At 50.6% G+C, this 17,232-nt stretch overlaps 1 protein-coding gene across 2 annotated transcripts in view; it reads left to right on the top strand.

The window, feature by feature from the left end:
• Positions 1-17,232, top strand: part of LOC125688887 (phosphofurin acidic cluster sorting protein 1-like) — a 43,094-nt gene that overhangs the window by 15,952 nt on the left and 9,910 nt on the right. For both annotated transcript variants that reach the window (XM_048935482.1, XM_048935483.1), the window contains exons 2-6: positions 11,841-11,928; positions 15,090-15,179; positions 15,494-15,619; positions 15,810-15,972; positions 16,123-16,214. In XM_048935482.1, coding sequence (XP_048791439.1) covers positions 11,841-11,928; positions 15,090-15,179; positions 15,494-15,619; positions 15,810-15,972; positions 16,123-16,214 — 559 coding nt within the window. The remainder of the gene's footprint in view (positions 1-11,840; positions 11,929-15,089; positions 15,180-15,493; positions 15,620-15,809; positions 15,973-16,122; positions 16,215-17,232) is intronic.

The raw sequence follows: 17,232 nt of genomic DNA, 5'->3' as shown, positions 1-17,232 counted from the left end.
TTAAGGCATTGACTTTCTGCAGTCCAACACCCCTCACCAAGACTCCCTTCTCTGCCCCCATATGAATTTGGTATTGTCAGGCAGTGTACAGAAGGAGGGACTGTCTCCTTGGTGGGCTTGGGAAGTGTACCACATCTGCCTTTGGTTCAGCTCCCAAAAAGGGAAATACTTTTGGCTTCTTTGCTCACCTGGTAAGGATTAAAAGAAATTCCATTGCCAGCTGTGCTTGGTCAAAACCGTCTGCAAGAAACCTGCTTCTGATGTCTTGGTTGGCTGCACGTGTAGAGGTGGGGTCAGAAGTGTCAGCACCAGAGTGACTGAGCTGTTTCTGTGCTGGTCATGGTATCCAGCGAGCGGCTGAACTCTGCCCGGGGTATCCATGCAGCCTAATGAAAAGCTTAAGTTAAAGATCTGAGCCTGAAAAATAACTGCTCTGATGGGCTCCAGGCATCCCGTTGACAGACAGTACCTAGGCTGGGCCTATGGAACACGCTTCTGCTGTGGGTGTTGTCTCCCAGTTTAAGCAAGTATCTCAGTTTAAGAGCAGTGCTTTCTGTTTTTGAGAGTGATTTGTTTGTTTCCTGCCTTTTCTGCAAGATCCCGTTCGCTGGCTGTGCACGTGGGGCATGTACACAGGGTCTGTGACAGGCTGTGCTGGTGAGGAGCAGCCAGTCTGTGGTAGGAGCTGTAAATGCTCACACAGTAAAGAAGTGGTTGGGCAATATCTCACAGTAATGAGTTGGGTTTTATTTTTACTGACCACAAGGATCGCAGTCATCAACATGAAGAGATGTACTTTTAATTGTGCACGTTGTCTGCTGTGTTTCATTCAGGTGGCCTGGGGCTAGCCTTCCTGGGGCCTGGCTGTCAGGCTGTCACCTCGTACCAGTGCCGTGGTGGTTGAGCAGCCTTGCTACAGGCAGGGAGTTTGAGGGAAGCCATGGCCCCAAGAGCTGAGCAGCCTTCTGGAGGAAGTTCTCAGAGGGGCATCTTCTGGGTAACAGGATGTGACAGAAGGCACCAAATGCTGCAGCACCAACACTGTGGCTTTGTCCTCCTGTGGCCCCATGACCGTCTGGTGCTGTGGGAGAGGTGCTGTGCAGTGTGCGCCCCTGTGCACGGCAGCAGTCAAGTGTGCCTGCAGGAGCTCTGGGAGCCTCCTGGAAGGCAGGCAGGCAAGCGAGGGTGTCTGGTGTGGCTGTGTGTTCTGGGGAAGCTCTCTCTGTGTGTTCACGCTACTTCCTCCCACGCCTCTGGGAGCTGTATGGGTTCAGTAGCGTGTCTGACACGTTTTAGAGGCTGCCAAGCTCCGTTTGCTCTCTCAAGGCTTGAGAAATGGGATGCTTGAGACAGAGTAACTTCAGTTAATTTAACATCAACGACCGTGTGTGGTTCTCCCTTCCTTCCAACGTGATGCAGTAGCTCATAGAAGGATTTCAACCTTGAGAATGGATAACCTTGAGAATCACTGCAAGTCAGGACTGGTTTGCCTTCTCATCCCTAGGTGGAAAGGTACCACAGCTTTGCTGCCTTTGCTTTGGTGGACTAGTGGGGATGAGAGCCTCACGCAGACAGGTGGTACCTGGCAAGGGCAGGGTCTGTCAGCAGAGCTGGGGTGCTGCTCAGAGGGGCAGCGGTGCTGTGAGGGTCTGGAGCACAGGTGTGATGGGGAGCGGCTGAGGAACTGGGGCTGTTCGGTCTGCAGAAGAGGAGGCTCAGGGCAGACCTCGTGGAGCTGCAACCCCCTGAAAGGAGGCTGTGTGAGGCGGGGTCGGCCTCTGCTGGCATGGAACGGCCATAGGACGAGAGGGGATGGCCTCACGTTGTGCCAGGGGAGGTTCGGGTTGGCTGCTAGGAACAATTCCTTCTCCAGAAGTGATTCTGCACTGACACAGCTGCCCAGGGAGCGGTGGGGTCACCTGGAGGAGTCCCAGAGCCATGGGATGTGGCACTGAGGGACGTGGGCAGCGGGCTGGAATTGGACTTGGTGATCTTTGCTAACAATTCTATGAGCATATGATACTGAGAAACACTGTTCCAAGAACAGAAGATTATTTGATAAACGTAGTTTGGGATTTGTGCAAGAGCATCAAAGAAGGTTAGGATGAAAGTAATTCTGTTGCATTTTTAGCCTTGACATTTCAAACCAATGAACTTTATTTTATTGGCACTTGAGACTGGGGAGACTTTAACAAAATGAAGGGGAAAAACAAAGCCCAAATGAGGCCCCAGCTCTGTGACACCGCTTCAATATCTACACAGTCATTGTTTGAGCTAGGGTGGGCCTAAGAACTAGGGGATGGCTGTAGGTCTGTGAGATGTAGTTAATAGGCTGTTTGGATTTCCGAAATGCCTTCAACCAGGTTTCTCAGGAGCTTCTTAGAAAGCTATGCTGCTGCAGAACAAAGGGGAAAGTCCTCACGTGGGTAAATAATGGTTTAAGTAAATGACAGGAGTGTATAATCAGTTGTCATGGTGAAGTTGTCATGTCAGCAGCAAAGATCTGGAAGGGTATGTGTACTCAGGTGCCTGTTTGCTGTAATCCTACATAGAAATCCTCCTTGGAGAAGACTGGTATAGCAATGCAGAACTCTGACCCCGTGGTGTCTGCCAGGGGCCCATCTCCACACACACTCACACATACATGCTCTCACTCTCTGCAGAGCTGTACCTGCCCGAGTTTATTTAGAGAGCATTTGTGACACTATGCTGAAGGCTCAGATGTGGCTTAGATTTGCATTGCAGGGATGCAAGTTGAGCTGTTCAGGCTCAGCCCTCCTTTTTCTTTCTGCCTTGACAGTGTTAAGAATCTAACCCTGTCTCTGTCTGGTGAAATAATGGTTTTGAAGCCCTTGAAACTTTCCAGAGATCAGCACACACATTTAAAGTAGGAGTGTTCCTTCGGGCAGTTTCTGAAGTGAGGGATGATACGAGACTTCTTCCCTTTCCTTAGAAACTGGAACATCCGTACAGAGTCCTGAGGGAGAGCATCATGCATGTCTTAAGGAGCACGTTTCCTTCAGACTGGTGCTGTGCAAGGTACCCTGGCAGCTGAGGCCAAGCTGACCATGTCAGTCTGACCCAGCCACAAGTTTTGATGAGCTCTATGTTTTCTTTGCATTCATGCCATTATGCAGTAACTAGCATTTGATTCTACCCAGACCCCGAGGTGGGCTTGTGCTGGTGGCAGGGCTCAGGGACTCCTGGCTCTCCCCATGTAATGCTGCTCCAGGGAAGTACTGCCTGCTCTCTAGGAGCTGCTTGCTGGCACGTGGGAGCTCATTGCCATTCAGGGGAAGTAGCTGAAACTTCTCTGGAAAAGTAGGTCAGGGAAATCTGCCCATCAGGAACGTCTGGAGGGAGAAAAGGGGATGTGATGAAGGTGATAGCAGCCTAGCACAGTTCAATTCCATCTGTTTCTATTGAAGAGGTTTGTGGCTTTAATGTAAATCAGAAAGGCATCTATAGATATGATATTAGAAAAAAATGATTCTCAGAACAGCGAAGCACTGGCACAGGCTGCCTGGGGAGGTGGTGGGGTCACCATCCCTGGGGTGCTCCAGAGCCATGGGGATGTGGCTACCACTGAGGGACGTGGTTAGTAGGGTTAGGTGGGTTGGTGGTTGGACTAGGGGATCTTAGAGGTCTCTTCCAACCTTAAAGATGCTATGATTATATGTAAAAAGCCAGTTCTTGTTAAAGTGGCACCTGAGCTTGAGTCCTAAGTGGGACCCTTGGATCTGGCTCCTCCATGCCCTTGGGCACTGCACTCTCCCTCTCTGCACCCTTGAGACACGCAGCAAGGCAGGGAGCACTGGGGGTCCGTGCAGAACCAGCAGCAGCTTTGCTAAGCTGTGCAGTGTGGTGGGAGGATGAGGCAAATCCTCTTCATCTCTTGCAGTAGCAACAAAAAGAGATGAGTGCAAACAGCTGCATTTTTGCTGGTTGCTTTTTAGCTAGAGGGGATGGTGGTGATGGAAGGATTTCTCTCACTTGCTTTCCAGCACAGCGGTGGAAGAGAGATTTGGTTCACCAGAGTGGTAGCATTGGTTCAGATGAGGCTTAGTGGGAGTTGAGCATTGCTGTCCAACTTCTGGCCACCTGGCTGGTTTGCATAGCTCTTGCTTGCACCCCGCATTCTCCCGACAGGAGTGCTTTTGATCCTAATCCAAACGTCTCTGTTTCCTCTTAGCTGAGAGCTCTTCAGGCAGGGCTCTTATTTGCCAACAAAATGCTTTGGGGTTTTGTTTGTTTGTTTTACAAATAACTGTGCATGTACGGGAGGGTGGTTGGAGAAGAAACCTCAGAAACAGCAGCAGCCTCTTCTGCTGTAGTAGTTGAGCTGTCCTTGCATCACTCAGGGCTATCAGCAGTGAGGTAGCAGCAACCCTTCTCTTCCTCTTTCCAAAGAGGCTCTGTTACTAGTCTTTAGTTATAGGAGTAATACGTGCAGCTCTGCTCTCCTGCTCTGCTGATGACCAAAATCCAAATCTAAATCAAGAAGCACCTTCAAGCGCTGTGCTCAGCAGAAAGCATTTCAAGATGGTAGTGCTTCAACAGCTCCTATCGTAAAGGCAAGGCCTGGGGGAGGAGGTTTGCTTCAGAAAACTCACCAGGACTTGTGCAAAAAAAATCAATCTCGAGATGCAATGCATGAATACATCTTCGTGTCAATACTTTTGGCAACATGCACTCACCCATGACTTTGGCCGGTGCAGATGGGTGGGCCTCAGGCCTTTTTGAGGGAGGTCACGATGTTCAAGGCCAGGCTGGACGGCACCCTGGGCAACATGCCTGATATAGTTAGTGGTCAGGAACCCTGCTCACGGCTGGGGAGTTGGATCTTTGTGGTCCCTCCCAACTCAAGCCACTCTATGATTCTTTGATATGATTTTTTTGGTGAATGCTTATTTTAGGAGTCCTTGGAATCTTGGATGAGAGTTGGATCCTTTGTCCCTTTTGGTGATGGAAAGAGAACCATGCGAGGCTGTTAGACACCATAAGCTTCCTTCCTCCAGGATGGGCCAGAGGTGGAATATCAGCTGCTAACAGTCATGCTGCTCATTCTGCTGCTGTCAGCAGACTCTGAGGCTCTGCTGCAAGCTTGCGTCTGCCCTTCTTGCATTCTGGGGCAACTCAGCTACATGGAAGAAGCTTTGTGTACCTTCTCACAGAGGCAGGCTGAAGTCAGTAGTCCATTTCTGGGCATCCCTCTACCACCTGCTGTTCAGCAGCATGGGCTCAGAGTGATCAACAAGGTGAAGTGCACCCACTCAGCTGTGAACTCCTAGTGGCCTTTCCTCCAGGGGTCCTATGTAATCATAGGGTCACACAGTGTATTCATTTCTAGCTTACTTTTTTAGGAGTGAAGAGTGACTCCTCTTGTGTTTACTAGATGGATAAGTCGCACACAATTAATCTGCTTTTGTATGAAAATGAGAATTGAGTTTAAATCTCCAAAGTCAGCCCTTTAAATTGGCTCACTGAGGCTATTTTAGGTATAGTGGATTATAAGAACATTCAACCGAACACGTTTTTCATGGAAAACCCAATTAATTGGATGGAGGATCATTATTCATGACTAGTCAAACCAATGGATTCTGGTCAGTATTTTCCAGGAGCCTGAAGCTAGCAGATCTTATCTTATATACCCTCTTACTTACTTGGCACTTCAAAGGGGAAAACCAGCTTTCTGCTCCTTCAAGCTCTGAGTTGGTTTCTTCTGCTTTGCAACTTGCAATTAAAACCAAGTGTTTCATTTCAGTTTGCTTGTGGTGTTCTCCATTTATGCAGGGCAGGAGGTGGCTGGCTGGGCTCTCAGCTAACCCTGCTTCCAGATGTCTGCCCTGTGAGTTCCCTCAACTTGCTGCTTTCACTTCTTTGAAGCTAAGAAGCATTTTACTGCCATTTCTTTTAAATTATTATTACCATTATTATTAGCTGCATAGTAGGATGACTGTTAAAATCTGTGTCCGTTTTACTTAAGTGTATTTCTCTTTTTCCAAAGACTTGAATACAATATCTCCACTTTTGTGTCCACTCTGAGGAGCGCTGTGTTGGCTCTTGTCTGCACACATCTGGTCTGGAGGAAGGCAGCTGCAGAGGTGATTGAATGGCAGGGATTTCTGCAAACATTCTTGTGCTGAGGATGCTCAGCATGACAGAACCTGCAGGGCAGCTCAGGACTGCTGAAGCAGGAGGCTCTTGGCCCAGATGATGAATGGTCAGCATTGCACAGGCCTCAGAAAGTGCATCCACCTGGAAAGCACAGTGCATCCATGACCAAGGACCCTGTGGTCTGAGAAGGGCTGTATGTGTTCTCAACCTGGCCCCGTTGTAAAACCCTGACCTGGAGCAGTGTGCCCTGTGAACTGCAAGTGATTGTCAGGCTCAGGTGCTGTCCTTCCAGGACTTGCTGCCTGACTTCTGTTCCTCCTTGGCTTTCCTGGAAGCAGGAGCTCTTGCCCGTGATGGTCTTGCTCTCGCAGGATGCTCTTGCTTCTTCTGATGTGACCTTCTTCCTTCCTTTGATTGTGTTGTGTGTCCTCATCCTGTCCTTGCTGGCATCCTTCATCTCTTCTGATTACAGAGTTGCATGCTGTCTAGAAGCTCTTTTGGCACTGAACCTGGATGCTTGGGTTACGTGGGGCAAAGCAGTAAGATTGTGTGCAGAGGAGACAAGTTTTAGATAAGACTCCCCAAATCCCTGTAGCCAGAAAGGCTACTTGCAGAGTATTCAGTTTTGACTAGGGCACAATCAGACACGTTGTGCTTTGTGGCAGTGCTGGAGAGTTAGACTCGTGTTTTGTGTTTGCTTGTTTGTTTTCCATACAGGATTGATGTACTTTGGCTGTTGCAATGTGAAGGATGGCAGGGTTGTGTATGGTCGTGGTGAGGGCAGAGGTAACTCCAGTGGGGTCCAATTAAACGGCCTATACGTGCCTCTCTAATTACCTCTTGATTTTAAGCAGGGATTATTCTTGTAAAGCCTTGCTTAAATTTGCCAGGGCAATTTCAATGCATATCAAACTCTTTAAAAGTGTAGGTGACACCGGAGGACATTGGTGGTATTTGCTTCTATGAACAGGACCAGATTGCTCCCATTCCCTCCACTGAAGACAGCTCCATGGCACTGAGATGGTTCTTCCAGACAGCGAGGCCAGGGCTGCAGTGAGAGCTTTGCTAAAGCTGGGCAGCATGGCTTTGGAGCACACTGCACTGACTGTGGGTGCTCCCTAATGGGGAGCTGGTGGGGACTATTGCAGTACATTGGACTGAATATGGGAACCTTGGACACACTGGGCTGCTGGTGCTGTGCAGGAATCAGGGGAAGCATCCTGTGCCTGCAGTGATGGTGGAACTGTTGCTTCTGTGACAGATTGGCCTAAAGGGCTGTTCTGAGCATCTCCTGCCCAGCTGGTTGCCCCTGGCCCTGCCACTGCCAGGGATGAGGTTCACCTTCTAAGGCCAGGTACTACAAAGGGTCTCTGTGGGGTTTGGGCAAAGCAGCTTGTACTTGGGAATCCCTAAAGGATCTCTGTGACCAGCTTTTTGTCAGGAAGCAGAAGGAGCCCTGCATGCTTCTTGAAAGGACATCTTCAGATAGAGAAGGCAAACATAGGGTGCTCCTAACAAGCTACGAATGATTTGGGACCTTGGCTTCTCTGGTCTTGTGTTTTGTTGTGGTTTCTGCACATTGCTATGCATGCCATTGATAATTTGGCTGGGCTTCATCTTCTAGATGCTTGCCTCTTGGCCCTGGGGTCTTAAGATAGCGTGGTCTCACCAGGCTGCTGTGCTACCCCTCCCTCCAGGCATGGGGCCATTTGTCTGAACCTTTTGCAGCATTTCTTTGTCAGGAACTGCCAGATATTTCTGAATGAGTTTTTTTTCGTTTGAGAGGTACCTTCCTGAGATGCCCAGATCCTGGGCCTTTGGTGAGGTTGGCTCCTTTGATGTTGATGACGTCCTTGAAATTCTGTCCTTCTCTTAAACATTGTCACCAGCTAGTTTACAGTCACGTGCAGTCTTAATTATTGCCAGCCCTTCTTTGCCACTTTCCTCCATACTGGATAGGCAGATCCAGTGCTGCCTCTTCTGACTGTTTTCAAAACTCTCCAGTATTTGGCCTTGAACTAGCTTTTATTTCTTTTATATGTTCCCATTCACAGTTTCATCAGTGAGCCAAAACAAGTCACGTTTTTGTCCCTTCTACTTCACTTGGCTGGTACTGTCTTATGAAGGTACAGGTGGGTGCCTGACTTCAAACTGGCCAAAAACAAAAGGTTTGAAGCAGAACCAGTGGGAGAAACCTTAAACGAAGGCTGAGTACATCTGGGAAGGCAGCACAGCAGCTTTGTTACAATAGCAGCACTCCAGCTGGTGCAGTTATCAGGGACAGTAATACTAACCCGTGATGATTTGTTAGGGCATTTCTCTGCTGCTGACTTTTCCTAGCACAGAGCAGCGTGACCAGACTGTAAAATGGCATTGTGAGCTGCCAGCTTTGTGTCTGACTTGAATCAGATTGAATGTTAGCAGGAAAAGAACTTTGTTGGGAAACATGCAGTACCCATTAGTGCTTTTGTCTTCACACTTAGCCCTGAGGAAGAGAATGATTTTGCATATCATGTTAGGTATTGAGAAGCTTGTGCCTTCCGGGCAACATCAGCAGATGCATCACTCGGCTGTGCTGCATCCTCCTTCACACCTGGCTGCCCCACACACAGGTAGCACACAGCTCTGAGCCTCTGAGTGGCAGCCCATGCAGCTTTGGAATGCATTGAGTGGAGCAGCTGGATGCAGTGTGCTCAAGGGCAAACCACTGACCAACCCAGAGCTGATGAGAGATTAAAGAGTTAGGCACACTTCCAAGGGCTGATTGAAGCAGGGCATGCCTGAAAAACGTCTGTATGCTGTGAGACAGTGACATTTAATGCCATTACAGATGGACTGCCCAGGCAGATGAGAGCACCTGGGGCTGCTGGGGTGGACTTCCTCTCCTATGAGGATGGAGAAATCTGCTCCAGGGCCACGAGGGTCAAGGAGAGACAAGATGGATGTAGCTGCTGTAGAAGACACTGTTTTCTTCCCTTTGCTCTCCCATTTGTCCTAACAGAGGATGTTGCCTTGTGCTTTGGTGGCATGCACCCTTCTGACACCAACGCTCTTGCCTGTTCCTGGTGTGCCTTTGCTCTCTTCCCCTATGGAGGGTTATGAAACTGGACTAGGTTTCTCCTATGTGTGCACCAGCAGCATCTCATTGCAACAAAGTGCAGTACCTTGACTTCACAAGGCTGGGAGAGTGTCCTGGGCAGCATTGTGCTGGGCACAGCATATTTCTGTGCTCTTCTCCATCAAAGGTGAGCTAGGCAGGCCTCTGGGCAAAGCAAATCAAACTGTTTCTACAAGCATCTGGGCCTGGGCGCTGCAGGGAGAGCTTCAGGGCATCTCTAGTGCTTGAAGTGCCTGATCTTGGCTCACTGCCTCCTGCACTCCAGGGGTAGGGTTTGCAGGAAGCAAACAGAGAAAGGAGCAGGAATACCCAGCCGGGTCCTTTGTGAGCCTTGCTGAACAGCTGGCATCCCTCCAGGAGCCCTGTCTCAGAGGTGGGTATCACCTTGGAAAACAAACTGGAGCTGTCAGAGTCGGGAAAAACATCAAAGAGCTGCTAAACAGCTGCTGTTGAAGGCTTAGCCTGCAGCTGTGCATCTCATAGCATTAGTATTGACAAGGATGCGTGAAGGAGCGCTGCTGAGAAGGGTGGGTGTGCTCCAGCATTTGTAGATGGCATAGGAGCTTCAGGAAAAACCCAGGCAGCCTGGCTGCTGCCACTTGAAGTCAGTCACAATATTCAGGAAAATAATACTTACTGCCCAGAGCTGTAACTCACCAGTGGTCAGTGAGCCAAGCACGGAGCAGTGCAGGACGCCAGCACGCCCTGTTCACCCTGAGCTCAGACCTGCCTCTGCCAGGAACCTTTTCCAGCCCACGGGTGAGTTTTGGGCAGCTGTGCAGCTCCCATCTTGCATAGTGCTTGTAAAGCTGCTGCTCCCCCTTCCTCTGGTGTAGCCAGATCTTTGTATTGAGACAAGAGGTAGGTCAGAATTGTCTTCCTCTCCCCATTAATTGCTCTTGCTGCGTACCACAGGCTACTGGGCAAAGCTCTAGCCTGTTCTTTCTGTACCGTGCACACCTTGTGTTTTCTTCCCTTTTTCCTTGCCCCTCCAGCAGCCAGAATCATGGTACCTCTGGTTTCTGGGTTGTGTTGCCCTGGCATCAAGGGCTTTAGGGATTTGCTGAAACATTGGCTGTGCAATGTGACAGTAAAAGCATCCATGGTGTGTGTCATCTAGGAACTGCCATTGCCTGCAGGGGAAATGGGCTGGGAGGATCTTCAGACCAGAGCCAGGGCTCTGATGCTGGAACTGAATTTCACTGAATGTATGTGTTGCAGGAAATTTGCTTTTCAAGGTACGCTCACAAGTTGGTCACAGTGATAAAAAAGTTCCATCAGACTTCAGAACAGAAATTCCAACTCATTTTACTGGGGAGGAAGGAAACGGCTCGCTAGCAGCAGCCTGGATCTGGGAAGGGAAAAAGTACACCTATTTGGGGATGGGAGTGGCTCAAAGTGTGAGTTTGGTGCCTGTGTTGTTTGTATATTCTGAAAAATTTCACCTGTTGTGATCACTGTGGATCAGTCCCCTCCTGTAGGGATCTGCAGGGATTAGTGGGGGACCCACTGCTGGCCAGAAATGGTATTAAACCCAAAGCAGTGACACAGATCTGGGCGATGCACAGACTGATTAAGTAACAGATAAAAAGAGGGTCATTGGGGGTAGCCAAGCTGCTGAGGAGCACTGTTTTAAAAAAGTTGTACTCAATTGCTGTAAATAAATATATGTAGACTCCAGAACATGGATGCTAATCTGTCTGGGAAGGGAGGTGGTGCTGCAGAATGCAGGATTTTGGACAGGGTTTGGGGTTGCAGGGTCCCAGCTGTGCCTGAGCAAGTGAGATCTTATCAGGGATGCAAGAGCCCCGTTGTTTCAGGTTGAGGAAATAGTCAGAGCTTGTAAGTATGCATGTACACTTCCTTGAGGAGAAACACCAGGTACTGATGGGATTCCCGAGTTCCTCTGGGCGGAGTACAGGGAACTAATGAGGAGACTGCTTTGGATAAGGAGCACAGCTGCCAGGTAGAGCTGTAGTCTTCCAGTATCCTCAAAGGCTCCTTTAGAGTCCCTGGAAAGCCAGTCAGTGCTGGCTGAGGAGTGGTGCTAGCTATGCTTAGCCCCTCTGCGAGCTTTTCCCTGGTTCAGCTGCTAGCTGCTGTTCCCATGCTGGCCATCTCATGGACACCAGCTGATCCTTTGATTGCTGAGCTCAGTTTCCTTGGTGGGTTCTTCACCAGGACGTGTTTCCACGTTTAGCTCTGGTGACACTGTGCAAGGAACAGCTGAGTTGTGATGTCTGCACGGGAACATTCGCCGTAACTAAGTCCAGGATAAGAGTGGATTTAAGTACTTTGGTTTATAAATAAACAGCACTCGTGGCCAAGGTAGGTTTAAGCAGAGCTGGCAACGGTCCTGCTAGGGAAGGGATCTCATCACCACATGGCCTGCTGTTGGACTTCCTGTCGCATGCTAATCCGTTAAGCCTGCTTTAGCTCCGTTAATTTTCCTTCTTTCCTTTTTTCCCCAATGGGCTGGCTCAGTGGCTCGTGAATGCCAGCGTCCCTTGGCCAAGCCTGTGCTGCCTTCCGAGCACCGGGTACCATGTGGCACAGCCCCAGGGATGGTGGTGCCTGAATGCGTCCCATTCTCTCTGTCTTACAGGCTCTGCAGTCTGCGCCTGAAGAAACTCACAGTGCTGAAAGAGCTGGACAAAGAGCTGAGCTCTGTGCTTATCGCCGTGAAGATTCAGGTAGGCTCCTCTCCCTGCTGCTGCCTGATGGCGGCGAGCCCGTCCTTGTGCCCTCCGTGAAGTGCTGGTCTGTACGTCCTTCCCTCTGTGCTGACCCCTCGTTCCTGTGTCATTTAGCAGCCTTGGGGAGATTCGGGCTTGCAGGTAGGTAGCAATGATGTTGCAGGAGTAGGTGCAAGCTGCCTGGTGCTGGTGGGCATCAGGGATGAATGTAGGTAGGCACTGGGACTGAGAGCATCCTGCCTCAGCCAAGGTTATGCTCTCAGGCTGCTGTTGGAAGGTCAGCATCCCTACCCCATTTCCAACCCCTTAAGCTAACCTTAGGTGTGGGTGCTTTCTGACAGCACTCTGTCTGGATTCCCATCCTGAGTGGGGCAGGAGGGCTGTGTGATGGATGGGGCAGCTCTGTTCATGCCTTCTGCTGCCATGCGCACCCAAAACAGTCTTACTGCTGCCTCGGCTGCCCTCTCTTTTTCACCATGCCTCTACTGTGAACCAGGGAGAAGGAAAGGCAGAGGGAGTTTGCTGCCATCTCATACGTGCAGTCCAGCCCTCTCTGCAGCTGCTGGTGGAGAGAAGTCCTAGGGGGTGCAGCCGTATGCTTTGCCAAGGGACATCACTGGAGGAGCCTCCTAAGCGGGCTGCCCTCTCCACAGCTCCCCTAACCCAGCTGGGGTGCCGGTGTCCTTCCTTCGTTCTTGTCAGCAGGCTGGGAAGCCGTTGATCCCATTGAACGCACCGTGGGGCGGGAGCTCAGCAGCTTTGCGCTCCCACAGAGCTCTTTGTACTGCACACATTAGGACCTAAATCCTGGATTAGTGCTGGAAGCTACTGCGTTACTGGAGCTCCGGGAGCTGGGATTTGCCTTCATGGCAGGCCTGGTTCGTTGCCCAGAAAGATCTGAAAGCTAAATGTCTGAAACAAGGGGCCTGGAGGGAGGAAATCAGGAAGGTGCTGCAGTCCACGCATAGTTTGTCAGCATCCTGCTTGGCTGGCTGCATGTATGGTGCCATGCAGGAAAGCTGAAAGCACTGGCTGTGCCCCCTTGATGCAGGCACTCGTGAGGGAGCGAGCTGGGCAGGAGAGAGCTGCCTGGCCACAGGAACGAGGGAACAACCAAGGCTGGGCTGCGGATGCCAGCAGCGCAGGGCTGGGGTTGGAAGTGGGCTGGCTGCATGGAGACCCACATGTCTGGGAGGGCTGTGCTGCTACCTGGGCTGCCTCCGCAGGCCTGAGCAGCTGCCTTGCCAGGACTGTGACTGCCAAGGCTTCCTGGAAGGCAGATGGAAGCTGTAGGCAGCTTCAATGCAACCTGCCTACAGAACGATCTCAGATGGATCCATTCCTCCCGCTCCTCTCCTAGGTAACAGATGAGTCACACTTGCAAATAGCTGTTTGAAGGCTGCCCAGCAAGTGTTGCCATCTCTTGGATGGAAGCAGATGATGCATGCAGTTTGTGGAGGACCTGCAGCTTCCCAAGTAGGCAACTGGGGACTGGTGGAAAGGGCAGCTATGTTCTCTCCCATTTCAGTGGTAGCTCTGCTGGATTGGGGTAAGGCTGTCAGGAAGCAGCTGCTCTGAAAGGCACCTTATGTGGAAACAAGGCTCTGACCCTGCCTGGTGCTGCCAGGTATGCCTGGCTTAGCACCATAAAGGTGCCATTATCTCGCCTTGGCTCCATAACTGTGATTATGGTGTGAAGGGAAATGCAATTCTGCTTCTTGGCAGAGAGACATCATCGTTTGGGAGCTCCCCATTTTGAGCTGTGAGTAGGGGAAGCTGTCAAAGAAAGAGGGAAAGAAGTCCCCGTGCTCCCAGAGCAGGTGCTGTGGGAGGAATGCAGCTGCTCACTGGATGCAGCTGGTGGCTCTGGTTCAGCCTTTGTTGGGTTTTCTGCCTCTTGTCATGAGTAGAAGGTACTTGCAGGGTTTTCTGTCCACACCTCACTTCACAGGGTTCCTTCTGGTCTTATTACAACTATTTGTTTGGAGATTTTCTACTCCTAAGCAATTCCAGCTACTCCTTAGGGAACCAAATTTCCTGATGATATTTAAAAAGTTATTCTTTCCCCAAAAGCTTCTTCACCTCAAATTTTGGGTGGTGCTTTTCTGTCTGTTTTGGCCTGTTTTCAAGATGTGGCAATGACCGGGAGCCAGGTTTTTGCCTCAGTGGGCAAGAGAAGGTCAACGCCTGTCACCTGTCGGGTAGTACAGGGCTTTCCTTTGCTGTAGCTTTGTCCTCAGAAGTAACATCTTCCTGAAGAATAACTGCACTGGGCCATGTAGCCTGATGAAAGACCAAATCTTTGGTGGAAAGCCTCTCCATAACAAACAGCAAACAGTAAATGTGTCAAAGTAAATGCTTGTAGCGGTGACCACCTACCATCTCAATAAAGAGCAATGCAGGAAGGAAGAGTCGGTGCGTTCTTGGCCAGGAAAGCTCACAGATGGTGAAGGGGATTAGCTCCACCTCCTCTCTTCCGTCTCAGGAAGCCTTTTCACAGGGAAAGCCTTACTCCTGGCATAGTTGCTGGGAACTGTGTTGCAGACAGCTCTTGGAAACCAAGGACTGTTTCTGTAGAGCTTGTCTTTGCTGTGGAGCCGGTGAGAACTGTGACACTGCATTACTGCAAGGTGTGGAGGCCTTTCTCGCTTCCTCTCTTTAGTTTTTGGGTTGTTTTTTCTTCTTCCTTTTTTAGCCTGGATAATATCAGCAGTGGCAGTGCAGGAAAAGCCTTCAACCAGTGCCACTCAGGCTGGCCTGACGCTGCTGCAGTTCCCATCAGCGAAGCACCCTTGGTACTCTCTGCCCATCACCACCTCCTTTGATTGCAGAAGGGATGTAACTTTGGTTTCTGTTACTGGGCTACCTGCTTGCTTCTTGGCTTTTGGGACTGCTGACCCATTTGCAGCGGACACAAGGAGAGCAGGAGGCTCTAGCCTTGTGTTTCTCTAGGATTTGGCTCCATTGCTGAAGGGTCTCTGGTCATGGCTGACTTAGACCTCTGCTGGCCTTGGCGTCTGTGAGGCCTTTGGCAGCTCAGGAGAAATGCAGGGTTTGCAAGGTGGCTCTGAGAGATGGGACGGAGCAGAGCCTATGTACGTGGTGCAGTGGCCTACATGCTCCAGCTTAGCTGTGTGCACTTACTGATCTTCTCGTAGGGTTCAAAGCGAGTCCTGAGATCGAATGAATATGTTCTCCCACCTGGAGGCCTGATGGAGACCGAGCTGGAGCTGACCTTCTCATTGCAGGTACCTTGTCACTCTCCTGGTGCTTCCCTCACACAGCATTCCTTTGCAAGTTCAGCTTTAGGGGCTGGCTGTGAAGGGGGCAGCCTCTGAGGGGGGCTTGGATCATAACAGTACAGGTTGATGCTGCTGGCCAGCTGCTCCAGTGCTTTGGGGATTGTTTTGCTGGGCAGCGGGGATTTGGAGGGTAATGTAATGGTCTTTGAGCAGGCCAGATCCTGCTGTATATCAACACTGGGGAAGAGTTCTCTACCTACCCTTGTGCTGTGCTGAGCCCTGCTGTCATGCTACCATCTCCTTATGCTTCCCTTCCCCAGTACCCACACTTTCTCAAGAGAGATGGCAATAAACTGCAGATCATGCTGCAGAGGAGGAAGAGGTACAAGAACCGCACAATCCTGGGCTACAAGACCCTTGCTGTGGGCATCATTAACATGGCTGAGGTATGGGGTGCTGGGATCAGGGTGGAGCTTGGCATGACCTCCCTGTACCAATGCAGGAAAGGGAGCTACGCTGGCTGGCAGGCATTCAGTGCTGAGTGCTCTGGCTTTTTTTGGCTCCCCATGAGGCAGAGGAGCGGGCTGCCAGTCACCTGTATCACCTGCCAGGGGGCTTGTCTGTCTGTCTGCCTAGGTGATGCAGCACCCAACGGATGGAGGGCAACTCCTGAGCCTCCACAGCAACATGAAGGATGTGAACATCCGAGTGGCTGAAATCAACATCTACTCTTTGTCCAGTCAACCCATTGACCATGAGGATGGGAGTGTCCCCTCTGGTCCTAAAATCAAAGCTTCAGGTGTGTTAGTGCTCATCACAGACCAAAATGCAAACATTTTGGGTAGGGCATGGATGATGGTCTGCATCCCCAAGCACCTGCCAGCAATATTGGTCATTTGGCCTTGACATTGTTGTGTTCAGCTGAGGCATCTGCAGTATCTGCTTTCAGATCGCTCGCCAGACATTGATAACTACTCTGAAGAAGAGGATGACAGCTTCTCCTCAGAGCAGGAGGCCAGTGATGATGCTGTGCAGGGCCAGGTAAGGGAGGTCGGGTTTACATTTTGATCCCATCTCTCGGGCAAGGTCTCACATCTCCCTAGCAAACATTTGTCATGGTTTCAGAGGGTAGAGAGCCACAATACCTGGCAGCAAGAAGGACTGTGGGCTGCAGCCAAGCCCAAAATGGGGCAGGGAACTTTGGAGAGCTGCAGTGTATTTGGGTGAGCCACAGGTCTCACCCATGTGTCCTTGGAGCTGTCTAGTCTGCAGCAGAAATCCCTCTGCTGAACAACCATGGATTCTCTGCCATCTGCCTGTGTTAAAAGACCAAAAACTGCCCTGAGCTGCCCTCTCTCTGGGAGATGATAAGAGGTTTTCAGAAGTAGAAGTGTGGGTCTGAAAATAGTCAGGTGGCAGAGCCATCCCAGCCCTGTAGTGAGTTGTGCCACTGCTGGTTGCTGTTCTCCTGTTGTGGGGCATACCCTCAAGGACAAAAAAGCCAGTAGTACTGTGCTCATCAGGAGCAGGGGCAATCCCAGATCCATTCAGCTTTGATCACATTACCTGTCCCACCATACCAGACTAATAAATCACAGCTCCGTGCTCTTGGAAGCTGTGTGTGTCCTTGAGGTTCATTCCTGGAAGAACATTTCTGTATGATCCAGGTTTCTCATTGGCTGCAGGAATCCCTGGCTTATGGACTTGGTTTCTTTTCTAACCCCAAAGGTCTAATCTCTGCTGTTACTGGGCAAAGAAGAGCACTAGGGTCAGCATGCTTTATGTACAAGCTGTTTCTCCCCGCTCTCCCTCCTGCTCTGCCACAGAGGCTGAGGGCAAGTCACTATAAGCAAGGCTTGTAGCCGTTCTCCCAGGTGTACAGGGAGGGTGTTGTACTCTCTGAGCTAACCCTGGAGAGGGGAGGCCAAGAGAGGCACACATGGGCCATGCAGAGGTTGGTGAGTGCAGAGAGAAGAGTTTTAGATTGCAGCAGTGGCTGTTGCAGAAGGCTGCTGTCCCTCCTCTGGACCTTGCTGCCTCATTTCCTTCCTGAAGAAGG

This window comes from Lagopus muta, chromosome 2, assembly GCF_023343835.1.
Source record: "Lagopus muta isolate bLagMut1 chromosome 2, bLagMut1 primary, whole genome shotgun sequence".
Classification (NCBI taxonomy): Eukaryota; Metazoa; Chordata; class Aves; order Galliformes; family Phasianidae; genus Lagopus; species Lagopus muta.
The sequence above is the reverse complement of the archived record's forward strand: the minus strand, read 5'-3'. Positions and strand labels throughout refer to the sequence as shown.